Source organism: Pyxicephalus adspersus, chromosome 2, assembly GCF_032062135.1.
Source record: "Pyxicephalus adspersus chromosome 2, UCB_Pads_2.0, whole genome shotgun sequence".
Taxonomy (NCBI): Eukaryota; Metazoa; Chordata; class Amphibia; order Anura; family Pyxicephalidae; genus Pyxicephalus; species Pyxicephalus adspersus.
The window spans coordinates 34,473,301-34,498,892 of record NC_092859.1 but is presented as its reverse complement, the minus strand read 5'-3'; the positions used below and the strand labels follow the sequence as shown (position 1 = coordinate 34,498,892).

Here is a 25,592-nt window from a genome sequence, read left to right as displayed (position 1 = left end):
TCCTGATATGATCAAATAGGTATAAGCTTGTTACTACACTAGGACTTACTCATTTATTACCACTGAGTGCAAACCAAACAACTGAATTGCCCTTTACCATTCCCGAAGAAGCTAGTCACTGTGGAACACGTAAAATCTCGGTATAAGGTCACAATCTTTCTAGCATGGTAACTGACCCAACCAGAATTACAATAAAAATAATTTGTATTCTGGTTCTGACGTTTGGACTTTTCATACATAACCTTGTTGCTTGATCTGTAGCAAATAGCTAAATAAAAATTATAAATGTCAATTGTAAGATCTTCTACCAGGGACAGGCAGAAAAGAGACAGCCAACTTAGTGCATCAGCAGGAGGAAAGGAAAGCAAAGGAAAACCGTTAACCTATGCTGTTGAAGTAGCTCACTGCTAATAGGAGACAGCTTTTGACGTTTTTGGCTTTGGGTAAGCTAATACTGCTCTCTACCTTTACCTAGATTTACACAAAAAACAAACTCCATTACAGCATACCAACCAACATTGGTAGGGACAATTGTACTTTCAGACACTTTTCTTGTTATTTTTTTTTTTTCTTTTGGCAATTGAAGGAAGAAATCTACCTGTAAAAAGTTGAGCAGTACATTTCCCAAGAAAAGAATGTAGCGGACTAGTGTTCAGAGTAAAGCTTCATCGGCTACAAGTTTTTCAATATAAAAAATGAAATCTGCTAATAAGAAAAATACAGACTTCAACTGTTAAATCTTTTATATTAACATAATTGTTACTTGTTGGTATTTTATAAAAGTGCTTTATTTCATTCTTTGTTACTGACTCTAAATAAATATGTTGATCAGAATGTCTTACTTCTCACATTTACTAGTTGCATGCTTGTTCGGATCAAAAAATATAAAAAGGATTAATTCATACCCCTCACTTTGCTTCCCTGGGTGAATGTAGTGCCAAAAGAGTGAAGGTAGTTTTTAAGTATTAATAAATAATATGAACCTCTTGCTTTGGTCCACCTTTGGAGAAGCACAGGTTCACTCCAAAAAATATGGTGAACATATAAAAACATAACTCTCAGTAAAATATCCATTTACCTTGGCAATTATTATGTTTACCTTTTCACAGAAGGCTTCCTCTCAAAATATTTTCCAATGACAGATCCAGATCTTTGATTGCGTACTGATTTTGATGAGCTTATCTTTGATTTTTGCTGTAATATAAAGAAATATTTACAAAACCTATAATCAGACAGTCTTATGCCACAATCAGATTTTTGATGTAGCTAACCATATGGGGCTTATTTACACCAGCCAGAATAATTGAAGTGTTTAACACATGGGCACTAATAGACATTATAATAAAGCATCCTATTCATTTGAATGGGCAGCCCAACCTACCGCAACATACTTAAAATAGCGTTGTTAAACAGAATACTGCAATGCATAATATTTCATTACTGTGTGTTGGGAAACACTGTAACACATGTAATGTGCGTTGCAACAATGCAATGGGGTGAATGGGCCCTAATGCACTGGTTTTAGGCTCATGGTGTAAGAGCAGCACAGCAACTGGTTTCTGCTTGGGGACTCCCTGTTATTCTTGTTTCCCCATTTACTATCTTGAATATCTCTCACTGTGAGGTTCTGACTGTATGCACTAGAAACTGCAGAAAGTCATATAAAGCCCTCCTTACTTCCAAGAAGGCTCACAGCAAAAAGCAAAGATAAGCATAGGGCCTACATGATGGCATTGGAAGAGGAGACGGTGGAAGGGTTAGTTAGAAGGAGGGGTCAGTGAGAGATTTGTGGGGTTAGAAAGAAGGGGTGGAGTAAGTAGGAAGGAAGGGCATAAAAGGTAGGGGAGAAGAATTATCTAGAACATCATAGACAGCAATAGGATTTGGGTCTAAGTCAAGTATAGAGCTAGCATATCACCAAGTAGCCTGCTGCTTGGAGAACAGGAATTGGGTAAGGGGCGGACTAACTACCTAACTACCATGATGAGTATAACTAACTAATGGCACCTTAATGTTAGGGAATGTCATTTGGCAATGAATATCTGTTCTTTATGAATTGTGTGTTACCTGTATAAAGCTGTCCCGTTCATCCCGTAAGTGTTTATTCATTTCCCTAAATTGAAAAAATATGAAAGTGGCCATAGTTACCATACAAAATTCTTACTGCACTTTACAACCCAATGTCATACAAACCTTCTAAGTAGTTCTAGGTTAAGTACTTAGTAGTATGCCCTCATCAGTAGTTTCAGCTGTGCACAAGCATTTATGAAAGATGCAAGAGTGAAAGTTTTTATTTATTTTAAAAATCCTAAAACTGAAAAACTTAGAAAAAAAGTTTAGAATTTTTAAATTGAAAAGAAATAAATACTGTGCAACATTTCAATTCAGGTACAATCAAACTTAAAGTACCTCAACAAGTCGAGCTGTTTGAGTAGTGCGGTCCTCTCTCGCTGTAAGCTCTCTGTCACCCGATAGACTTCCCTGTAATGGAAACAATAAACAGAAAATAGTGAACATGTCTAGCCATGGTTGAATCTTGGTGGTTATACAGAACTGAAAAGTAACATGAATCCAGCAATTTTCCCAGCATTGGTTCAGCGTATTCCACACAATTGAGCTTTCCTTTTCATATTTTTTTACATGTGCAAATGCAAGCGTTTTGATTCTAACAACTTCTTCATTACCTATTGTATTATGGACACAACATAAGTAGATGGTGATGTGCCAGGACACCAGACATTCATAAGCATTTAATCTAACAGGTCAGTAACTTACTAAGTAGTAAATGGAAGTAATAGATGATGGCTCTAGAACACGCACCTTCAAAATAAGTGACAAATGGCAACTCCCATTTAACTCCCAATATAAAAGGACTCCAATCCAGTCCTTCTCATGCTTTATAAAACCTGGTGGACTGAAAATTAGTAATCTCCTAACTAGGTCATGCACAATATTTGAATGTTTGTGCCAACCCTGGCCTTGATGATTGGCAGACAGTACAGTTTTTGTGTCCTACTGGGGAGATCTCCATTCTCCTATTGTCCTGGAGATGCAACAAAATGAGAAAACAAGTCTCACCAAAATTAGGATTATTATCACCTTAGATTACTGGACAGGATTCCATATTTCATCTCACCTCTTGCTCTGGTGATAACTAAATTTTTGATTTCTTCTCACACTCTTAAAGACAATGGTCAGCAAAACAAACTGTAAAGCTAACCTTGCAATTGTGGTGTTTCAGGTCTGGGACCAAGAGCATGTGTGAAAGGTGCCTGAGCAGAATGGTTAGGTTAAAAAAATGAACATTTGGAAATGTTTAAAAATTTGGAAGCATAGTTCCCTTTAGAAGGGTAATGGCATATGCCCAGGTATATTGGGTTGGTAGTTTTCAGGGGGCATGCTTCTTTTCAATGAAAAAATAGGGGATCATGTGATCCTAATAAATTTACAATTTATAAAAGATTTTTACAAATAATTGTACATCTATCTGTCTATACGGTGCATTACTGGTGTCCCAAAACATTATACAGTATATTTTCTAAATACAGAGAACATCAGAAGAAATGGCTCTCTTTATTTGAACACCAAATAAACCAGTTTCACACCTGTACCTCAATGCCCAAATATATGCCTTGTCAATAGTCCCAAATATATTATTGCCATGGAAAATACATCCCATGGAGAACAAAATATTGTTCTAATCTATTTTATTTATTATCTCACATCAATGACTAATTTACCTAACTTAGCACATGTTGCAAAAATTCACTTTGCAAAGAATACCCAATCATGTGCAATAAAAGAGGATTAATGAAATGAAATAGAATAAAAATGATTTTTCCTTGCATGTGATTGGATAGCTAAAGTCAACAGAGCTTTATCTGATTCACTAAAGAGGAGATGATAATTCACTTTGTTATAAAATCATATCATCTTTTTGTAAAGCTACGTACACACTTCCAATTATTAATTATTTGTAAACGAACGACGAACGATCCTGCACGATATCTGCGAACGATCGTATAGCACTGATCCTGTACATACAGATAACGACACGATAGTTCAAAGATATTGTACACACGTATATATACACACAGTATATATAACGACCGTACACACGATAGATGGTCAACGATCGTCGTACAATCCGATCCGCCGGTCCGGTCGTTCATTTCCAACGACTATCCTCGTTCGTCGGCGTCGTTGGTTACTTTTTTTACAAACGATTTTTGGCCAATCGGTCGTTCGTCGTTTGTTCATTTCCAACGATAAAAATTGGACGTGTGTACGCAGCCTAAATCAGCCTCTTATAGTCCTAACAACCATGTTGATAACAATTATGACAATGTATGTACATTTCTCTCTCCTCATGCAGCTGGGAAGCCTCTTCCTGCAGGATCTTCAGTTGTCTCTGAGCAGTTAGGAGCTCCTGAGAAGTCCGTTCCAGCTCACGTCTCATCTCTTTGTTTGTCAGTCTAAGCTTTTCATTTTCTGCTTTAGTTTCATACTTGTCATTATTGAGTTCTGTACATTGTGTCTCCAGCTGCAACAAATTTAGAAATACAGGGTATTAAAGGAATGCAAAGCACTGAGTTACAATGAATAGACTGACGCAAAAAGACTGGAATATGTAGTGACCTTGATGAAGCTTTATTTAGATGTTTTGTTCTCTGTTTGCTCTCCTAAACATTCCTCAAATCAAAAAGAAACAAATATAAACACTAGTGTAGATAAACATGTGCAGGTCCCCTGGAAAAATGGATCAGAAACCTTTCCTAATGGACCTGTAATAAACCAATATTTTTTAAAAATACTGTGAATAGGGCAGTACAAAGAAATACAACAAAGCAGAGGCACTGATGGCCAAACAGCAACTGCCCCATGCTTGGTCCTATGATTTTTAAAGAGGCAGAGTTATCAGCACTTCTGTTACAGTTGCTATTTTGCTAGAGCTTTACCATTCAGAGCATTTTGAAGAATTGTACGTGTACCGTGATAAGAGCTGATTAAATAAGCCAGTCTACCCTGCTACACTGAAAGCTAGTGACATGTGAAAAAGGTAATGTTCATAATAAGGCCAGTACTTTGCTTAGTGCTTCTTGATATCCAATAGGCTAGCTGCTGGCCTGTGAATAAATGGCTTCAGCATTACAGTCTACAGGGCAGCTCAGTTGGCTCAGTTGACTCTCGCCTTTGCAGCACTAGGTCACGGGGTTGAGGCCCGGCCAGGACGTTATCTGCAAGGAGTTTTATGTTCTCCCTGTGTCTGGATGGGTTTCCTCCCACATTACAAAAAACATGTAGTTAGGTTATTCGTCTTTTCTTTAAAAAGTGTCCTTAGACTATGTTAATGACATATGACTATGGTAGGGACATTAGATTCTGAGGGACAACTTGTGATTGATGCGCTGAGTAATATGTTGGCGCTATATAAATACTGGCTAATAATAATAATACAGAGAAAATAAAGAGGGAGGCTGGAGTAGTCTGAGAAAGCGTAGGCCAAATATATGGTGGTCTTGTTAGAAAACTGGCCTTGATGGTGGTAAAAGTTTTAAATGGCTTCCAAGAGTTATAGTCTCAGAAATAACTATACAAAACCTGTTCTTTTGCCAAAAAAACAGCTCATTATTAGCCTCATTAATATACCTAAATATTACAGTAAAAAAAAAAAAAAAAACACAAATAGCATTGAATAAAAATGTTAATAAAAAGAACAATGAATAAAACTAAACTAAACTAGCTTTAATTTAAAAACCCTACAAAAATAAATTAAACAAAAAGCACGTTTTTTTTTTAGGGTAATTATGCCCAAGTACTTGAATGATCAAAAATAAGAGCTTACTTTGTCATTTCTGCACCATACTGATGTGAAAGCTGCATCCATCTCAGAGGGGTGGGGAATAATACACAGATTGAAATATTTATCTTGGGTGTCAGATAAACCTTGTCTGGTTGTTCCAAAGGATGGGTTGTCCCAAAGTTAATTTGGAGCATTGTAAAGTTTTAAAGGTACATTTTAGGAGTAAGGCTACGTACACACGTCAAATTATTCTCGTCCGATTCTCGCGTCAGGGCTAGTATCGAACAAGAATTTGACATGTGTACAGTGGCCGTCTAACGTCATTCATGGGTCCACCCTGGCGGATCCACGAACAACGAAAGATAAACGACCGCAAAGGGAGTGAAGGGGAAAGAGCTCAGTGTGGTGCTGCTCCCTCATTCTCTCCCTTCCTCTCTATAGAGCAGAACAGCGCTGTCTTTTGTCATTGGAATGGATCATGAAAGATCCTTTCCAACGACAAAAATCTGACGTGCGTACGCAGCCTAAAGTTTTAAGATTGGGTTATTCATTAGAGGTTAGCAGTAGACCAGTGATAGAATCCTTCTAAGAGATAAGTTAACATTAGGTATTGTTACTGGTATTTTAGTACTGACAAAAACTAAAAAATTTGTGATGCCAAAAAAATGCATAATACCTCCATATGCACTCAATGCTGGATGTGCAAATGAACCCCAGAGAATTTTCATGAGGCAGCACAGTTTATACCCCTTAGACTTTCCCATTAACAACTTCACATTTCAAAATATTATTAACTTAAAGCCCAAGCTACCATTCTGTGCTCTGTAACTCATTTAGAGGACTGGAGGACAATTATGCTAAAAGGAGCCACATAAATAGCCTTTAGTGAAAAACAAAAGCAGTCTTCTTATGTAACAAATGACTCAACCAACCTTGGAACACGGGAAAAAAACAGCAAATGAACAACAAAAACCAACACAAAAATCCTTTTATGATATCCGTCTATTAAGATAGTTGAATTGATGCAAACAGAAAAGACAAAATTAAGAGGGGAGACTGTACAAGGATTATGTAATCGGCCTAAATTGGTATAACTGAATTGTTGAAGGATTTTCTTCCTGTTCCATCCTAGATGCCTGATTCATCTCATGGTAAAGCAGTACTTAATATGTACAAAATGAAAACAACCGGATTAACATAAACATGAAAACAACTGGGAGAAAAAACTTACATACTTCTATTATGCAGTCTCTAGGACATCAAAGGGATTATTTAACAATGCTGAATGCTGCCAAGATTTTACTGAATAGTGTAAAGAGCTAGTGGTTAGGTCATACCAGTTAAAGTGCACCTGTCATGCAGCAGTAAACAGAAAGTGGAGGTCAGGCGTTGGTAAGACTGGAGGGAATAAAAGGAACCTGCCAGTATAAGAATATGGAAACTACCACTACAACTTCATGCCATTTAGTTTAGTGTAGTGTAGTACAATATTAACTGCACTGTCTTATAGCTACTCTATGGGTGCTATTAGTGCGGTGCATCTATGATTTACATCCGCAAAGTTGTAGCACATTTTATATCATAAAGTATGGAACTAATAAACTACAACCCTTCATTCTCCTGTATTATTCATTGGCTGAAATGTCCTGTTGTGGGATATATATTTATATATAAATCATACCATTAATATGCAGAAATACTTTTTATTACCAATGTTTAGAGCACAAGCAGTTGTAGCATGATAGTTCCCTTCGCTACTGACCTGTGAAAGATCACAGGCATGTAACTAGCAGGGCTACATTGGAAAAAAAGAGATGGAATCTCAATTAAAGCAAATTTAAATACAAAACATAAATGTAATATACTACAGACCTTGGATATGGAGGCTACAGTTTTTTTTTCAGGCTTTTCTTTTTCAATGTGTACCTTGTAGGCCTGTAGATATACACGCTTCCTGACCCTGGGTGACTATGTTCCTTCACTGTATCTGGGTAGCCAAAGTTGTCACACAAGTAGAGCTTAAACCATATCTCCCTTTCTTCATTTACAAGACATGTTGACCAATGAAACTAAATTAAACATTTTTTCACTGTCTTTTCAGCTGACAAAAAATGTTGACTTGTATTTTCTGTACTTGCTGAAACTTTATTTAACTTGACAATCTAATGCATCCAGCAACTATAAACTTATAAACTGCAGTATGTTTCAAGATGTTCCTGGGTTCAGTTATGTATTTAGATAAGTGATAACATGAATAGCAAATGTTAAAATCTTTTATTGGTTTCCATCTCTGTCTATGACTTTTTTATCCAGGAGATTTTCTTCCCATCTATGTTGTTACCAGGACAATAATGTGCAGACAGCAAAAAGCATGAATGTCTCAAGTTCTAAATGTATAAAATGCTCCACTAAATATGTGGACTTAATTAACTAAAGCATTTTTTTTAGAAAGTCAACCTTAAGCAATTGTGCTGCAATGTTTATACGGTGTGCTAACAAGAAGCATGCTGATAGGATCAGAAAACAGTGTGACTGAGATATACACTCCTTAGTCTGCTGTTCCTTCTTTTACTGTCCAGTCACAAGCTGGGGAAGGGTCAAGACCTGTACACATTACCTATGAAAAATAATTCAGGTCCTCTCACAAATAGGATAGTGCCATATGGCAGAGCTGTCTTAATCCCAGACCTTGGATGAACAGAATTACAAATTGTTTGGCAAGTAGAACCATCACACGTTAGAGTGGTATTATAATGATGGGATGTAATTACCCTTTTCTGCTTGTTCATGAGAAGCTCCAATTCTTGCTCTTTGTTTTGCAGCTTATTCTCCAGCTCTTGGCTGCGAGTGTGATATCGCTCTGTGTCCTGATTGAAATATAAATAAAGCATCATTTAGATAACAATAACCTAAATTGTATAATAAATTAAAAATTATATAATAAAACAACTTAAGCCAGTAGCAAACAATGGGTAAATACACTAGCAGCAGCCCAACATAATTTACTTATAATTCATTATTTAAAACATGTCTATACCTAAAATCTCACTAAAGCCAAAAAACAAAAGAAAATTAATGTTTGTTTTATGTCTCTTTTACATTCCCTTTTCCTGTTGTAAAAAAATATGTGTTTAATTAGTTCCCATTAATAATTTATATCCTTTATAGAGACCTGCATATCCTTTATGTCTGTGACAACAATTCATCCTATGTTTACAATGTATTTATTTTACCCACTCCATGCTGTAGAAAAGTAAGACTACAAGTATTCGTATAAAATTCTGGATACACGATGCAAAAAAATTAATTTATAATATATCCTGTTAGGTGAAGGAAGACTTATTAAAGAAAGGGATTGAAGGAGGTGTTTCACATTCCTTGTGCCCTTGAAAGGGCTCCGCCATTCCCAGAGAATCTGTGTTCGGCGTTGAGAATGCCTGATGTGGTGTTGGAGAAATTGAGCAAAGAGGTGAGTTTGGGGAGGATGGTGGGGCGGTTTGATGTTCCGCCATGTGTTAACCTGGTGGTATCATCTTTGATAGTTTGCGGGTGCTGGGGCGTAGGTGGCAGGGGCAGTTTTATGTGGATTGGTGCCAACCGATGGGGTGTTCTGTATCATGTTCTTTGTTCGAAACATTCAGTTCTTGAATCATTCAGATTGGGTGGTGTGGAATCTTCCTGGTGTGCAGTCGTTGATGCATTACTTTAATGATTTTTTGTGTGTGGGCCCGCCGGATTCAAGGGTATGCCATGTGTTGTTGGGCACTCTGCAATATATATTGGACCGTTTTGCGGTTCCTTTGGCTCCGGATAAGACGGTGGGGCCTACCACTGTTTTGTCTTTTCTGGGTATTGTGATTGATACAGTGGCCATGGAATGCAGGTTACCTGAGGACAAGGCAGCATTGAAAAGGGAAGTGCAGGCGGTGCGCGGTTTAAAAAAAGATGAAGTTGAGGCAGTTGCAGTCCGTGTTGGGGAAAATTTAATTTCGCATGTAAGATTATGCCAATAGGGTGGCAGCTACTGCTGGGATACGTCGCCCTTCACATTTTGTGTGCTTGACAGGGGAATTGAGAAAGGATTAGGAGATGTGATGGGATGTGTTCCTTACTGGTTATAAAGGTAAGGCAATGGAGATTGAGGGGCCAGTGGGCACACCTGATCTGGAACTGTTCACTGACGCGGCTGGCTCTGTGGGATATGGAGTGTATTTCCAAGGAAAGTGGAGTGCAGGAAAGTGGCCAAAGAAGTCAGAGGAGGCTGGTTTGTTGTCTAATCTGGTTTTGCTGGAGCTTTTTCCCTATAGTTTTAGTGGTGGAGTTGTGGGGTGAGTGTTTGGCTAACAAGCAAATTAGATTCCATTGTGATAATTTGGGAGTAGTCCAAGCAGTCAATAAGTAGTCAGCATCTTCTGCACCGGTTATACGTTTGCTGAAGTATTTGGTTCTGTTATGCTTGTCCTTTAATGTATATTTGGGGGTTTCTAACTCTTTGGCTGATGCATTATCTTGCCTGCAGTGGGACAAGTCTCAGAAACTGGCGCCGGAGGCGGAGCAGTTCAAGGTCCCCTGCCCTCTGGAGTTGTGGAAGATTGTAGTGGTGTCGTGATGTCACTGATATGGCAGTTTCGCAGGCTTCTTGGGTAGCTTATACAGCGGTATGGCGGGAGTGGTTTCATTTCTGTGATGAATTGGGAAACTCGGGAGCAGCGGCAGAAAACGTAAGTTTGTTACTTGTTTTTTTGTGCAGAGTTTGGGAAAGAAGTGGCTAAGGTAAATAGGACTATGGCGGGTCTGGCATTTCTATGTAAATGGTTGGTAGTGCCAGATGCTACAAAGTCTTTTGCAGTGCGGCAGGTTTTAAAAGGTTTGCGGAAGGGTAGAGTGGCGATGAATAAGAGGAGACCGGTATTCTTTAGTATATTGGTGTTTTTTGTGGGATCGTTTGTGTGTGTGTCATGGGGTATGAGTTGTGTTTATTTTCCCGGAGAACGTTTGTTTTGACATGCTTCTGAGCTTTTCGTGTAGGGGCATTGGTGAGCGCTAACAGACAGGGTGTTGGGGGTTTACAATAGGGGGATGTGCAGTGTGTTGAAGCTAGGGTGACTGTTTAGATCCAGCGTTCAAAAACGGATCAGGCAGGTAAAGGTTTTGAGGTACAGTTTAGTGGAATGCCTGGTAGTAGGGTATGCCTGGTGACAGCGGTAGAGGAATTTTTGCCAGAGCGGTTGGCAGGTGGTGGGCCTTTCTTTGTGCACTTGGATGGTAAGATGTTGTCCAGATTTCAGTTTCTGGCAGTTTTCCAGCGCTGTTTGCGGGACGAATGTTTCAAGACAGGTGAGTAAACGGCACAATCATTTCTAAATTGGGGTGGCTACAAAGGCAACACGGTGGGACCAGGAGGAACCTATGATTAAAAGAATTGGACGGTGGGAGTGTGACAGTTATAAAAGTTATGTGAGACAGCATTTGGTGGAAGTTTAAGTGGGAGGAGGGGAGGGTTTTTTCATTAGGAAAATGTGTTTTGTTTGCTGTTTTTCTGCAATGTTGCTTTGTTGTTTAGGTGTCCCAGGTTTAATTTGGATTGTCGGGCACTTCTACGTGAGCTGGGAACTGCCCAGGAAGAGGGGGTGCTGAGATGGATCGGTTGTCCGGGTATGTTATGAAGCAGAGTTGTTCCTGTGGTTCCGAAGTTGGCAGTATTGGATAGGCCACCTGACATGTTGGTATTGCATGTTGGAGGGAAATGACTTGGGTTTCGCTCCATCAGGGAGCTAATAAGGGACATAAAGTGGATCTTTTTGCGGCTGCATACTGCGTTTCCTGCTTTGATAATAGTTTGGCCTAAAATGGTGGCGCACAAGCAGTGGCACTAGGCGAGATCGGTAAAACGTCTGAATAAGGCGCGTAAAAAAGTCAACAGAGAAGTGGGCAGGTTTATAATGAGGAATGGCAGAATAGTGGTTTGCCATCAGGAGTTGGAGGAGGATGTTTCTCATTTTTTACACAGGGATGGCGTGCACCTCAATGCAGTGGGCATTGACTTGTGGTCCTTGGGATTACAGGAGAAAATCTGGGCGTTGAGGGTGTGGAGGGGCGCTCAAGTTTAGGGGGGTTACACTTGAGGCGCTGTGGCAGTAGAGGTCCTCGAGGACAGGGATGTGTGGAATTGCCTTTAAATGGGAAGGAGAGCCATCTATGGTATGGGTCTCCTAAGGAATGGAATTGATAGTTCTTGGGGCGGTGGGTTTGCGTCTGAGAGCCGGATATGTCAAAGTGCAGGTCCCCTGGTGGTGCATATTCGGTGGTAATGGTATGTCTTTGAGGACCGGTAACTGGAATGGTTGTTATGATGTTTAAAGTTGGTTATGGTTTGAAGTATAAGTTAATATGAAAATGTTAAAATGTATTAAAAGTTCTGTAATAATATTAAAATGGCCGAAAGGCCAATTGTACCACACTCGCCAGTGTTTGTTGCATTATTATTAGTGTTGGTAAAAAGGGGCAGTTGTTTGGACGGAAATAAACTTTGACCTTACACAGTCATTTGTAAAGACAGATGTGGATTATTCGAATAAAGTTCTAATTACATAAACAGGTCTCTTTACTAAATGTTTTTTCTTCTAAGCTCTGATGACAACTCAAAATGCTGATATGTGTTGTTAAATCACAATGGTAGATATGGTATAGTTGCAACACATGGGGATGACAGATGATTTGGAAGGCTTTAGGCCTAAACCCTGTGTGAACTTTGTGTCCAATAGCGGTGGGTACACTGGTTTGCTGGGATGCTTCCCTCCCCCGCCAAAAGCTGTCTGAACCTGGGGATTGGCTGCATGAGTCCAAGCACTGAACCCTGTGATTAAAGGTTATCTGATTTTGCAAGGGTTTCAAATATAAAAAGCATTGTAATATTGGTGTAATGGGATGTATGCATTATATGCACATCCTAACACATGCACTACAGTGTAAATGATCCCTATTCAGTGCTGAATACAGGTACATTTTGCCTCTAGTTTTTTGTAAAAAATGAAAATATTGCTATCACAATTTTCTGTGTAATGACTAAACTGAAGATGCAATATGCACTATAGATTTTTCTCTTTTCCCATTGTTCATCTCCTACTCAAAATGCATTAAAAAGCTTTAAAGGAAGAAGAAAACTTCTGAGGTAATCATTGCTGCTAGAAACACATAGAAGATGTACAGCATAGAGTTCCCCATTTCAAGTATATTTTCCTACAACAACTCAATTAAGCCATATTTCTTGCAAAGCAAAAAAAAGTCCAAGTGTTCCATTAGCTGACTCCCCCGCAGTTTAGATCAGGTACATTAGAAAGTAATTTTGTTTGTGAGATAAAGAATTACCTCCAATGAAAATTCTGCCAGCTCCTGTCTATATTTTACATTGATAATACTTAAATACACTCCTTAGGGGGATAACTAGGAAGTTGGTAATTGGCACAAGTCACTAACTGCCTGATATTCTTGCTTTGTAGCTCTGGGTTTTAGCTCAGATGTTTTCACTGAATCATTTAAGCTTGTTGGACAACCCATTCTAAAACCATAGGCTTTATTATGGTGTTCCCACAATGGCAGCTATAGACGCCTCTACTCTTGTAAGAACACTTTTTACATAAGTTTTAAGAATGTCTGAATGAATGTGTGCTTATTCAGTCAAAGGAGCATTTGTGGGGTTAGGTATTGGTATCGGACAAGTACATCTGATGCAATTGGCATTCCAGCTCATCAAAAGTGTTCAATAAGGCTGTCTTTATGGAGCTGGCCTTGTGCACATGTGGACAGTTATGCTGGAAACAGAAGGTTTTTTCCCAACCTATTGCCACAAATTATAAAGTGCACAATTGACCAAAATGTCTTTATTGTAGCATTAACTGTACCAGTCAATGGAAACAAGTATGTACTTGGCAGGTGTCCCAGTTTTTCACTTTCTGCAGTGACCCCACAAACAGTAAAGGCAATGTATTTTTGTATGTGTCAGAACACATACACAAAAAAAAACCAAACCGCATAATGAAGTTTTTAGAACAAAGATGTTAGCTGGGAACCTACTTGTAAGAGAAATTGCTCCTTCTCCGATTTTATCTGTTGTTCCATCTCTTCATACAAATTCTGAATTTCATCATCATATGTGGCAATTTTCCTGGTTAAAAGGTAAAAACTGGTTTAATTATCCTTATTATACGTAATATCCCTTTTTTCATACCAGCAGCACATTTTGACAACTGAAGCGTCCATAACGATCCAGAAGGTGTTTGTTTTCTTCCATCAGAGACCAGTTATATATATATGAAAAATTGGACAAATCCCTTCCTTTATTGCACCCCTTTTCTGTCTTGGACCAGTAGCTGTAATGTCAGAAAACTAGTATCATAGTTCAACCAGCCTGAGCATATGTGTTCTCGTTCATGAACAGTCATTTTGTAATTGTGTGCACTGTCTACTATGTAGTCTTTTTGCGTTAAATATATAAAATATATAGTTTGGTTGTGTGTATGTCTATGTGTGAAAATTGAAAGAGAATACTGACGGGAGTAGTCAAGGATAGTGGGTATAGTTGGAAAAAGAGGAATAATGTGGGAGAGAAAAGAAGGCTAAGTTAAAAGAGGAGGAGAATGACAACAGAGAGCAAGAGAGCAGGAGATGAGATGGAGAATGACCCACAAGGAAAATTGTCCAGCATTAAAGTGAAGATCAATTATGACAGATAGGATTGAAATGGGCTGGAAATGACTATGGAATACATAGACATGAATGTAAGTAAGGGAAAAATTGACAAATAGTAAAAGACTGGACATGGATTGGAGTGCAGAAGAAAACAAGAAAGGAATGTGGACAGTTTACAAATGTGGTGAAGAATAACCTGAAAGGAGAGTGGGGAATGTTGGTGAAGGGGAATTATATCAAAAGGATGAACAACAGGCATGGATGCAAATGGAGGGCATGGGTGGACTGCATTGCCCGGATTGAAAACTGTGTCTTGGGAAAAGAAAAAAAAAAGTTTGGTTAAACATAGAGATCTTCTGGTTGCTTTTTGGTCATGGTTTGCACCAGCCTCTACCTGCATTAACCTCTATTTAAATCTAAAAATTTTAGAGCTAGATATTAAAGAATGCTAATACACTTCCTTCAAATGTAGGTTGGGGGAGGGAGTGAAGGTAGGAACTGGAGCTAATCCAATGCAATGAAAATAGGGGAGGGCCATCATGAGCAGGTGTGAAGGAGAGTTATTGGGCTAAGTCTGAGTGGAGAGGTGGCATTGGGGGTTTAATAGGGGGAGGGAATAAAAGGTAGACATTGTAAATTAGCGCTGAAGGATAAAGCTTAGTTAAGCATTTGGGGGGGGGGGGGCATTGTTGTGATGATAGAAGTTGAGGTTCGAGGGGGCAGTATTGTGATATCATTGTTTCTAGGGTAATAACCCATCTTAGGTATGGTGTCTATTGAAGGTGGAGAAAAGGAGCAAATTTTTTACAATGATGGTTGTCGAAGACTGTGATCAGAGGCTTGCAGGTGTGGTTTCGACCTCGATTTTGTGTGGTGCAACTAAAGGGGCATAAATTGCATTGGTGCAGACCCTAAGGGCTGAATTGGCCAAGAAGGAACCTTCTGAGGACTTCATCTATCTGGGGATTGCTCTGGTAGAGGGTTATTGTTGGTGGGACAATATGGCCACAGTTGGTAACTGTTAATAATTGTTGTAAAAGTATGAAGCTCCACTTGTTATCTTAAGGAAGTTGTATAAGTAATAAAGTTATATGGTTAGTAAATAAAGTGCCTAATATGGCCATTTCTGCTCACAAATTGGTGTTTGTCTCAATTATGGGTAAAGGAGAGGGGGGATTTGGGTAATTGAAAGGTTGGTACGAGGTGAACCTCCAAGCTACCTGAATCAAGACATTAAAACTGCACTCAAGTAAACCTCAAGACATAATGTAATGACATTTAAATGCAGTAGAACTTTCTGTGATATGGACTTAGATACTTTCATTGAAAGCTGACTGCAGTACTTTTGTAAGGTCTTTGTGCTATAATATATAAAGTAAAATTACTGACTTTTTGAGTGCACACTCCATTTCATTCTTCTCTTCGTTGGCTTCCTGAAGCTGTGAAAACACCCTTATAAGAAAATCTTCAAAGCTTGAAAGCAAGTGGGGCTCGTCTTTCCTTAACTCCATCCATAAACGTTTAATGACATTCTCACTTTAACAGAGAACAAGATGGGTATTCAATGTAATCAGCAGGAGAAATACAATATGACAGAAGTTTTACCTTTCCTTCACTACTTTTTGTCCCTATAGAAGAGGTTTGCTTTCGTTTTGTCTCAGCATGACCTCCGTCACTCCTATAGAATTTTTTCTCCAAAGATGCCAGCCGACTGTAAGATTGTATGCTGCCTGGACCGACCTTGTGCCTGTGATGCCGACTCTGCTTTTGTCTTTACCTTGTACCTTGTCTGCTGGACTGAGAACCTGTGTGTGCCCTCTGGCTCAGTTTTCTGGACTTGCCTCTGCTGGAATCTTGGTATTGCATTATCTGTGGTCTCCAGGTCCTCTATCAGTCCTTTGCTGTATGCCATCCCTTGCACACTAAATCCTGGGGGCAACTGTGTGCTGGGACAGCACAACTAGCCTCCCAAGGCTATGTGGAGACTTCTATAGGCAAAGAGTGCTGCCTTAGATTGGGGGACTGGCGTCTGGCAAGCACTGGTATTGGACCAGGACCTTACACTAACTTTATAAGGTGGTAAAATCTTTGTTTAGTTAGGAAATTAAAGGTTTTACCCTACTTCCTGCAGTGTCATCAGAAAAGGGAAGGAAAAAAATTTTCCAAAAGTAGGTAAAGGGGGAAAATTGACCATTAATTTTTATTTTCCCCACTTCAAAAAAAATTTGTTATGCTTTATGATATACTTTAATTACTTTATATGGAAAAAAAAAGTTTTGGCCAAAGTTTTGGTTCCTTTAAAGAAATTTTTAAATAAAGGTAACCTTTTGCCTTAACCAAAAAAAAAGACCTTAAGTTTCTGTGATGACAAATATTTTTGCCATTTTGGTATTTGAGTACTTTAGCCCAACTGCAAAATGTACCAATTTCCTTGAATTTTACACCTTGTAAAAGTTGAGGAAATTGTTTTAGAACATTGTCTATTTGGTGCAATTACATTAACTTAAAACAACAAAATGGTTTGTTAATAAGGCTCCTGAATTTCCAAAAATTTGTTCTGTGAAATGCAGGGTTTATTGGTAATTTACCACTAAACCACTGAGATTTGGACAATTTCTTGGTGACATAAAGCTCTACTGTAACCACATCTGGCTATCATTCTCCCTTTAAGTTGGCTTAAAAGCCAAAGTTTTTTTTATTATTACTGTTTATTGTACTATGAAGAATGTTGTTTTTGTTTTAGAATTTCCATGCTACTGGTAATATTGGCCAAATCTCCAATGTGTAAAGGAGCAGGTAATCATGGTAGGGGAAGGGGTTCTGGCCTTCCCATAGTCCACTACATATTAGGGAGGATTTACACCATTGGGACTAGCAGGTATTTGACGTGCAATAAAGCTGCACATTTATACTTGCTTTGTGAGAATTGCAATATGTTGTTCTGCAAGAATAGCCTGGGCAATCAAAACCCTTCAAAGCCATTCTCATGGGCCTTTAATGCACAGAATGCACTGGTGACATTACCCTGAATGATGCGTTTGTTTACAGTGTTTATTTATTTTTGTAAAATCTTATTTTTTGTGGAATGGCAGGTGTATTTTTTACACTTTCTGTAGGTGACAGCCTGCTCTATGGAATAGGAGAAGCAAGATAGTAGCCCTGGTCCCCTTCATGTGATCACAGAACCATACAGTATGTACCCTGGAGCCCTTATTTCTGCTTTAATTTCTCAAAAAAAAGAACATCAGGCTTTAACTTTTATTGCTTTAGATTTGAGGTTAGTAGCTTATATATAAATAATAGGCAGGAACAAATTTTGCTGTTTGAGCCACCACTTTTATCCCAAAATAAACAATGTGTAATGACTTGTCTTTCTACTTGGCTATAAACACGAAACAACAAAGACTAAAAAATATCTTGTTTTATGTGAACGTACTGAAGTGCCATTATCTATATGTACACATCTAACTTGGAACTGTTTATTTATGAGCTCCTGACTTTAACTCATTTTTTGTGTAAACTGGTATCAAAGAGCTGCATAAACAATTCACGCCTTAAATATATTCTTGTAGATGTAAAAGGATCCTTTCACACAACTAAACGTCTCAGAGTTAAGCTAGCATTATCCCAGTTCTGAGTTCTCCATCTGGGTCAGGCCAGAACGGCTACTCTTGTACAGCTTCAGGCAAAGACAGCTTCAAAACTGTTAGACAACCAAGAAGGCAAAAAATAGCAGTTACTATACAAGGATTCCTATACTATTTGAAGGGAAGTTGGGAAGCATTGTGGCAAATGAGGTTTAATGTTATGTAGTTATGCACGCAAGGGCTAAAAACATGCATGCGTTATACTTCAACATGGCATACAACTAAGGGAGTCAATAATTGAAAAGATCTGGGTGTTCTAGGATATGATAGACTTAACAGAATGCAATGCCAAGCTACAGTTTACAAAACTAGCAAAATACTTTCTTGTATTAAATATAGACTTCAAAGAGAGACATATTCTTGTCCCTGTAAGAAGCATTAGTAAGCCATTATTTGGAATATGCAGTAGTTTTAGGCACCAGTTCACAAAAAGAATGTTGTAAAACTAAAGAGACAGAAAAGGCTTATTAAACTGATAAGGAAGGGTTTCTAAGGCTACATACAAAATGCAATGCTTCTCATCCAATAATGAGCTCAGGGTCGATATCGGAGGAGAATCTGGCATGTGTACAGTGCCCTTCGTCCATCGTCCAATCGACCATTCGGACGGATCCACGGGCGATGGATGACAAGCGATCCTAATGCAAGGGAAGGGGGAGAGCGCGCAGCAGGGTGCCGCTCTGTCATTCTCCCCCTCCCTTCTGCATATAACAGAACGGTGATGTATGTACAGCACTCGTTCATGCATCGTGCAAGTCCTTAGTCGTTGGAAAGGATTGTGAAAGATCTTTTCCAAAGACAATTATTCCACGTGTGTACCCAGCTTAAGTTCAGGTGACAGAATATAACTGGCTACAATCATTCATCAGATAAACTAGTTGGCATTGTGCCTTTTTTCAACCAGACTATGTAACTAAAAATTGGTTACATTTGTAAAAAAAAATATATTTTTTTTTCAAAATGGGTTTTCTCAAATTATACCTCTAATGCTCAAGACTGCGATCCAGATCAAAGGAAAGGATCCAGGATGGTCTAGCTTCTGTTAGGTTGGTATCATTAATGTGTATGAAGCAACAGACATCGGGGAAGGATCAGGTGCAATTTAAAATATTTTGAACATCTTACTGTCAATCTGTGTAAAATAATAGATATTCTTGAAATTAATTATGATTATGGTGAGCTGCTTGCTCCTTGATTACTACATATTCCATTCTGTACTTACTCCTCCAAAAATTTATTGGCTCCTAAGCCGTCAATTAGGTTGTAGAACTGGGTATTTTCATCCTCCTCCTGTGTTTCCTGATTACTTTCTTCCCATTTTGTTTGATAAACTTTTTCAAATTTTGGCTGCTCTGAAAGTTTCCCATGAGGTGTTTCATGGACTGGAATTTCTTCTCCATGTAGAAACTGACCTGAAATGGTACAAATTGTAGAATGGCATTATATAAATTTAAACTCGAGCTTCTATAATTTTACCTCTTTGTGTGATGCTTTACCAGCAACTTTTTTAGACTTTGACTAAAAATGAAAAATGAAAAGCAACTTAAAAAAAAAAATATTTTGTTTTTTGGCCTTGTAAGTATTGTGACTCTTTTTTTTTTTCCTATACAGAGCAATGCAATGCAAGCATTTAAAGTAAATCTGATATATTTCATTTAGCTTAGTAAGTGAGATTAAGTTCTAACTTCAACCATATTCTTATGTGCAGGGAAAAAACATTTTTTTCTATTTTTCTTTTTTTACTCTTTACTGAATTATCACCACATTCACTTAGCTAAGTGAATTATTACTTAAGTGACAACTCACCTTGGTAGGTAAACTGCCATTATTCATTTAGTAAACCTTGCAAATGATTAGACAAGAACTTACTAAATCCTGTAGTGAATTCTTCTAAGGTCAGAAAACCATTTCCATCAGCATCCAGGGTGTCAAATACCTTCTCCAACTCTTCCAAACTAAGAGGCAATTCTCCATGGAGCCTCTAAAACAACATTTTAATAAAATAAAAACAAACATTTTTATAGAATTTGTTTTTTCTTTTTTTTTTTGAATTATTTACAGATTTACAGATTTTATACTGTTGAAGAGCTACTTGTGTTCCTTATAGTCAACAAGCTGCAATTGTTGTGCTTTGCGTTCCAATGAATCAAAGCTGAAAACATATCAGTGAGGTCTTTTCATTGAAATGTATCTTTCCTTGGTCTCCTACTCTTTATTGTATCCCACACGTCTCATATCTAATAGATTTCCAGCCTAACTGCAGAACTTGCACAGTGCAGAAAGGGCTATTTTATTGTTAGACCCAACATTCACACTACGAGCTCCACATGATGTCATTGCTGGAAAACACAGTTTTTTATGAACACAGATTCATTAACAAAATGGCTGCATCCTCTCTGCGTAGGCAGTAAGTATAAACACTGACCACAGTTAGTCAACAATCACATTCTACATCTCACACCCCCATGGCTTTTCATATTTCCCCACAGCCCACTAAATTGAAATTCATTTTTTTATTCACTGCTGATCTACAGACATCACTGCAGATTCACTGCAGATCTACAGACTACAGATAATATTATTGTTTGGGTAATATAGTTTATCACAACAATAGCTGCTAATTAAATTCCCTATAAAAATAAAAAAATAATTAACAAAATCGACATTAATTAAAAACTAGACAATTCTCATTTTCCAATATCACCCATAGACATTTTCAGTGTCCTAAAATAACATCAATATTGTGCACAAAATACCATTCAATAGTCTCATGTGTTTCATTGATTCTGAAACAAAAACATGTTGAGTTATTACAGATTAATGAAGAGGACTCTTAACCAGAACATGATGTTCTTCCTTTATAACTTCCAGTGATCAATATCATGTTCTGTACCTCTCCTAATAAAAAATAATAGTGCACATATACAGTTTCTTCATTTATTACCTCCATTGCAATTGATATATTCAGTTACACCAATATTTACTAGCAGTTTTAAAGTGAATTCTTTACTCTTACAGCATTTTTTTACCTAAACACCGACCTGTTGATGTATGCAAGAGCAACCAAAAAAAGTCTGATAAGATGATGAATTTTCTCAAACGATTATAAATCTGGCATTTTGCTACAATTTTTTATTTAAGGTTATAATGATAAAAATATTAATATCTTCAAGTTGTACAGAACTAATACATTTATGGAATACATAGAAGCTAGTCAACAAGTTGGAAAATAAATATAAAGAAACAGTTTAACCATGTTATGATTATGATGTACATGATCAAATCATGATACAACAAGAAAGACACAATGTCAAAAAAAACCCACCAAAAACAGATTAATATAAAATGAAACAACTAACATAAAATATTTTCTTGGTTACTATATTAGGATTTATGTTGGCAAGCTTGCTCATTAAATATATTGATTTTGTTCAAACAATTATCTTATAAGTGAAAAAATCATGCTGAAGTACATTAAAAAAAATCTAGTAGAAAACACAATAATTCAGTTCTATATAAAAATTGCTTTTCTAGGTTACAAGTTTAAAGTTTAATGCCACTTTAAAAAAAAAGTTTTTAAAAACTCATGGTACATAACAGCACAATTTTGCTATGATCGAATTTTGGCTTTACCTGCATATCAGTTCGCGCAATGAAGCCTTTGTCCTCAATATCACAGATCTGAAAAAACTCGTGTGCTTTCCCCAGCATAGTCTGTTGTCCTGAGTCATGTCCCTGTTCCCATTTGGTACTGCCTTTTTGGGTTTGTCTTTCTGATTGTCTATGTTTCCCTTGAAGTGTTAAAGAATTCTGAAGAGCGGCCATTACCAAGCGTACCAATTATCGGAAACCTCAAACTCTGGTCCACAACCTAGATGTTAAAGGTAGGGAAAAAAATAAAAGTGCATTAGACTCTAACAGTGATGCTTCTGATCATCTCTTAGCAACCGTCTCTTTAATTAGCCACGAAAGCCAGGGAAAAAAAAGAGCTTTTTGAAAAACCCTGCCTTGTTCTTCTACTTTAATAAACTGGACAGAAACATAAGCACCAGAAGAAAGCAGAAAAATGGTCCTGTGTACAACATGTGAACATGCAAACAGGTGGGTTGTGAGGGCTATGTTATTATTGATTGATAAACTGCCTACAATTTATACAACCTTTTAAATTACAAAATAAATACCAGTGAAGCCACTAATTTGAGTACAATTTAAAGAAATTTAAACCCCTTCCCAAAAACCAAACAACTACTGTCTCACAGATTTCTGCCTTTGAAAATATTCCTTTCCCTTTGTGTTTTTGGGACAAGAAGTGAGGAAATCTTCCAAGTTGCACAAACAAAAACAAAATTCCATACCACACTATCACGGAAAGATATGTGTAAAGATGGACGGGTGCTTAGCAAATAGTGGCATTGTCAGAAAACCAGCAGTCAGAAAATGGCTTGTAGTTGATATGGGTGTAGGCGATATATATATTACTTAAAAATTCCTTTTTTATGGCATAGGGTATGGTAAAACCAATGAAACATGATCTTGAAATGTGTTTTTTTGACAACACAAGCTAAAATTTTTGAGCACATTAGAAAATAAAATAACAACATCTCTTTTTGCTGCAAATATACACCTTAAATTTAGAGATTACTAAACTGAAACACTTTTCCTGTAACATTCTGACTTCTAGATGTCCTCAGTCTATCCCCAGGGGCCATTATTTACCCACATTTTCTAATCCTGGATAGGTCCCAGCCTGAAAGTGGACAGCAAAAATAGAAGCAGTATGGTGATTAGGAAGTACACAGAACATCCTAAGTATAATAGAACATCAACCAGGCCTGGTTTATCTAAATAGGGAGTCAGTTTGGAATTAAGAATAGATAATACATATATAGCATGCTCTTGCAATGTTGGCTCCCCACTTTTAAGCTTGAATCCTGCAAGGAGGCCTGCAGCTGACCCAGGATGGATATTAATAAATGTACGTTTTACTTGCTGCTGGCTGGCTAAAGCATAGTAATTTATTTTTATTGTAACTGTACCATAAACTTAATACCACAATCCTCCCCTACTTCATATGATTTAGGTGTATTATTATTTGACATTCAACAGCTTCTGTTTTATTCCCCACATTTTACTCCCCACATTTGAATGTTCTAAAAGAATAAGCACAACAGAAATTGACTGTACAGAAATCAAGCACAATATCTCCTTTGCATCATCTGTAAACCATCTGCTCCATTAAACTTTTTTTCTTGTTCAGATTACTTAAACTTTGATGGAGAATCTATTTTTAGAACCACTTTTCCTCCCAATAACAGAAAGAAAACTATAGCACCATACCTGTCTTTAAACTGCCTTTTTCTGCCTTTATATTTTGCAGTCAGTGGGAAGCAGGCGAGAAAATACAATCTTCCTTCAGTTTCATTATGAAACATTCCTTTTGGTTTTGGTGTGCTTACAACTAAAAATAGAATTACAGAATCTACAGCAAATGAAACTGCAATTTTTGAATAAAGCCCAATTGAGCGTTCAGTTTAAAATAGCTATGTACATTCTAGATTTATAAAAAATACAATGGTGTTCAACCTGTTACAGTTCATTTGTTTGAAAGGCAGCCACAGCTGGAAGTAAAAAAAAGTATTCTGCAAAGCAAGGAACTTTACTTTGTGTGGAAGCAGTCTTTTCTTCATATGACCAACATTTCTACTGAATCAGAGCTATATTCCTGCAGATTGGAGGATTTTATCTCTGTGTTAATTCTCTGCAGACAGATCACTTCTTCCACAAAATGGGCAGGGAAATTCAAGTACTTCATTAAAGCAGATTTTTTTTTACCTTAAATCTTTGATGGGGTTTGCATTTAACTTCTAATTTTCTTTCTAAAAGCAGGAAAAAAACTACTGTGGCACATAACAGCTTCATCAATATTCACATTTTTCTACACAAAGGTTTTGTTTTACAACATTCATTTTCATGCTTTAAAAATACAGCTTGTGCAAGCCTGTAAAGGTGGAAAGAAGCCCTAGGTAAATGGTGTTTCTACATAGAATGCCCTATCCCCAGTATTTAAAATATATATAATGTGACCTTTGCTAGGCAAATTGTTAATAGATAGTACAGGTGCTGGGCTACTAAATTCAAGAGGCCAAAATATCACTGTGTTTTGGTTTTGCAAAATGTCAGCCCAGTGTCAGGCTATCAGGTTCCCACAAGGGCTAGCCTGTCTCTTTCTGAGCTTGGTATGTATACCTGATGCTAAGATAAATTTAAAAAAGCAAACACAGAAGGATAGGTATCCAAAAAATGATCATGAGCAATGTTGGGGTACTGCTGTACACATGCCAATCATTATAATAAATATTTTTGTTAATAAACAGGATTTGTATAGCGTCAACATATTACACAGCGCTGTACATTAAAAAGGGGTTGCAAATCACAGACAGTTACAGACAGTGAGACAGGAGGGGAGGACCCTACCCAGAAGAGCTTACAATCTAGGAGATGTCAGTTATCTGATATGTATACATACAGACCACCCACATCGAATATGACTGCTGAACATACTTTAAGACTAAGTGAACTTACACAGTCTTTCCTAGATAGAATTTGTACCCTAGTGACTTGTCACTTGTTGCACAGCGTTGCTCTTTAATGCATCAGAAAAGCAGAAGCAATTTCATTCTGTGTCAGATGTGATTCTAAACTATTTCAAATGTCAAAATGTATGTAATATCACTTTACACTTCAAAGATAATGTGCCATTTCTCTAATCTAATAGAATTTCTTTAGGAATGTAATAATCTTTTCTGATCCATAAAAAAAAATTAAATGTGCCAGTGACATTCTTGGAATAAGTAATGTTAAACTCACAGATGCATATAAGGATAATTAACAACTTAAGAACTTGAAATTTAAAGGCCAATTCCACAAATAGCTAATGTAATAGGTATGCATTGTTGCTGCAAGTTGAATGACATTCTGACCTCCTGTAACTCTAGTTCCCAATGGTGACACATTCCCACCAGAATGTCTATAGAATAAAAAAGGAAGAGGAGAGGGTTTTGTGGCTCAATATATTAAGGTGTATTTCAACAAAGTAACAAATAACATCCATATAATGTTACATTCACAAAGGTAGGTTCACCAACTCCCAACATAAACGCCATGGGGTTGGAATAGCCATACTAGACAGCATAGGAATGGAATAGCCAACTAGAGTAACTGCATAGGTTGAAATCGTACAGCATTTTAACATAAATTGTTTCAGCTGGAAAAGTAGTATAATGCCTTGTAGCCCAACACGGTTCACCTATTGGCTTCCTCAGGGGTATTAGGTTGTAAAGAAGTTGGTTCTTGAGTTAGTGATAGGTATAAAGGTTGTGAATTACAAAACTTAGAATGAATATGACTGGAGCATAAGAGGGTGTGCAGCACAATGTTTAGTAGGAATAATAGGA

At 37.5% G+C, this 25,592-nt stretch overlaps 1 protein-coding gene across 1 annotated transcript in view; it reads right to left on the bottom strand.

Moving 5' to 3' along the window:
* Positions 1-25,592, bottom strand: part of CRACR2A (calcium release activated channel regulator 2A) — a 63,627-nt gene that overhangs the window by 22,911 nt on the left and 15,124 nt on the right. The window contains exons 2-11 of the mRNA XM_072400379.1: positions 21,772-22,009; positions 20,008-20,119; positions 19,361-19,550; positions 15,881-16,027; positions 13,877-13,967; positions 8,575-8,670; positions 4,356-4,543; positions 2,410-2,481; positions 2,068-2,113; positions 1,100-1,194 (exon numbers count right to left, since the gene is read on the bottom strand). Coding sequence (XP_072256480.1) covers positions 1,100-1,194; positions 2,068-2,113; positions 2,410-2,481; positions 4,356-4,543; positions 8,575-8,670; positions 13,877-13,967; positions 15,881-16,027; positions 19,361-19,550; positions 20,008-20,119; positions 21,772-21,963 — 1,229 coding nt within the window. The 5' untranslated portion in view covers positions 21,964-22,009. The remainder of the gene's footprint in view (positions 1-1,099; positions 1,195-2,067; positions 2,114-2,409; positions 2,482-4,355; positions 4,544-8,574; positions 8,671-13,876; positions 13,968-15,880; positions 16,028-19,360; positions 19,551-20,007; positions 20,120-21,771; positions 22,010-25,592) is intronic.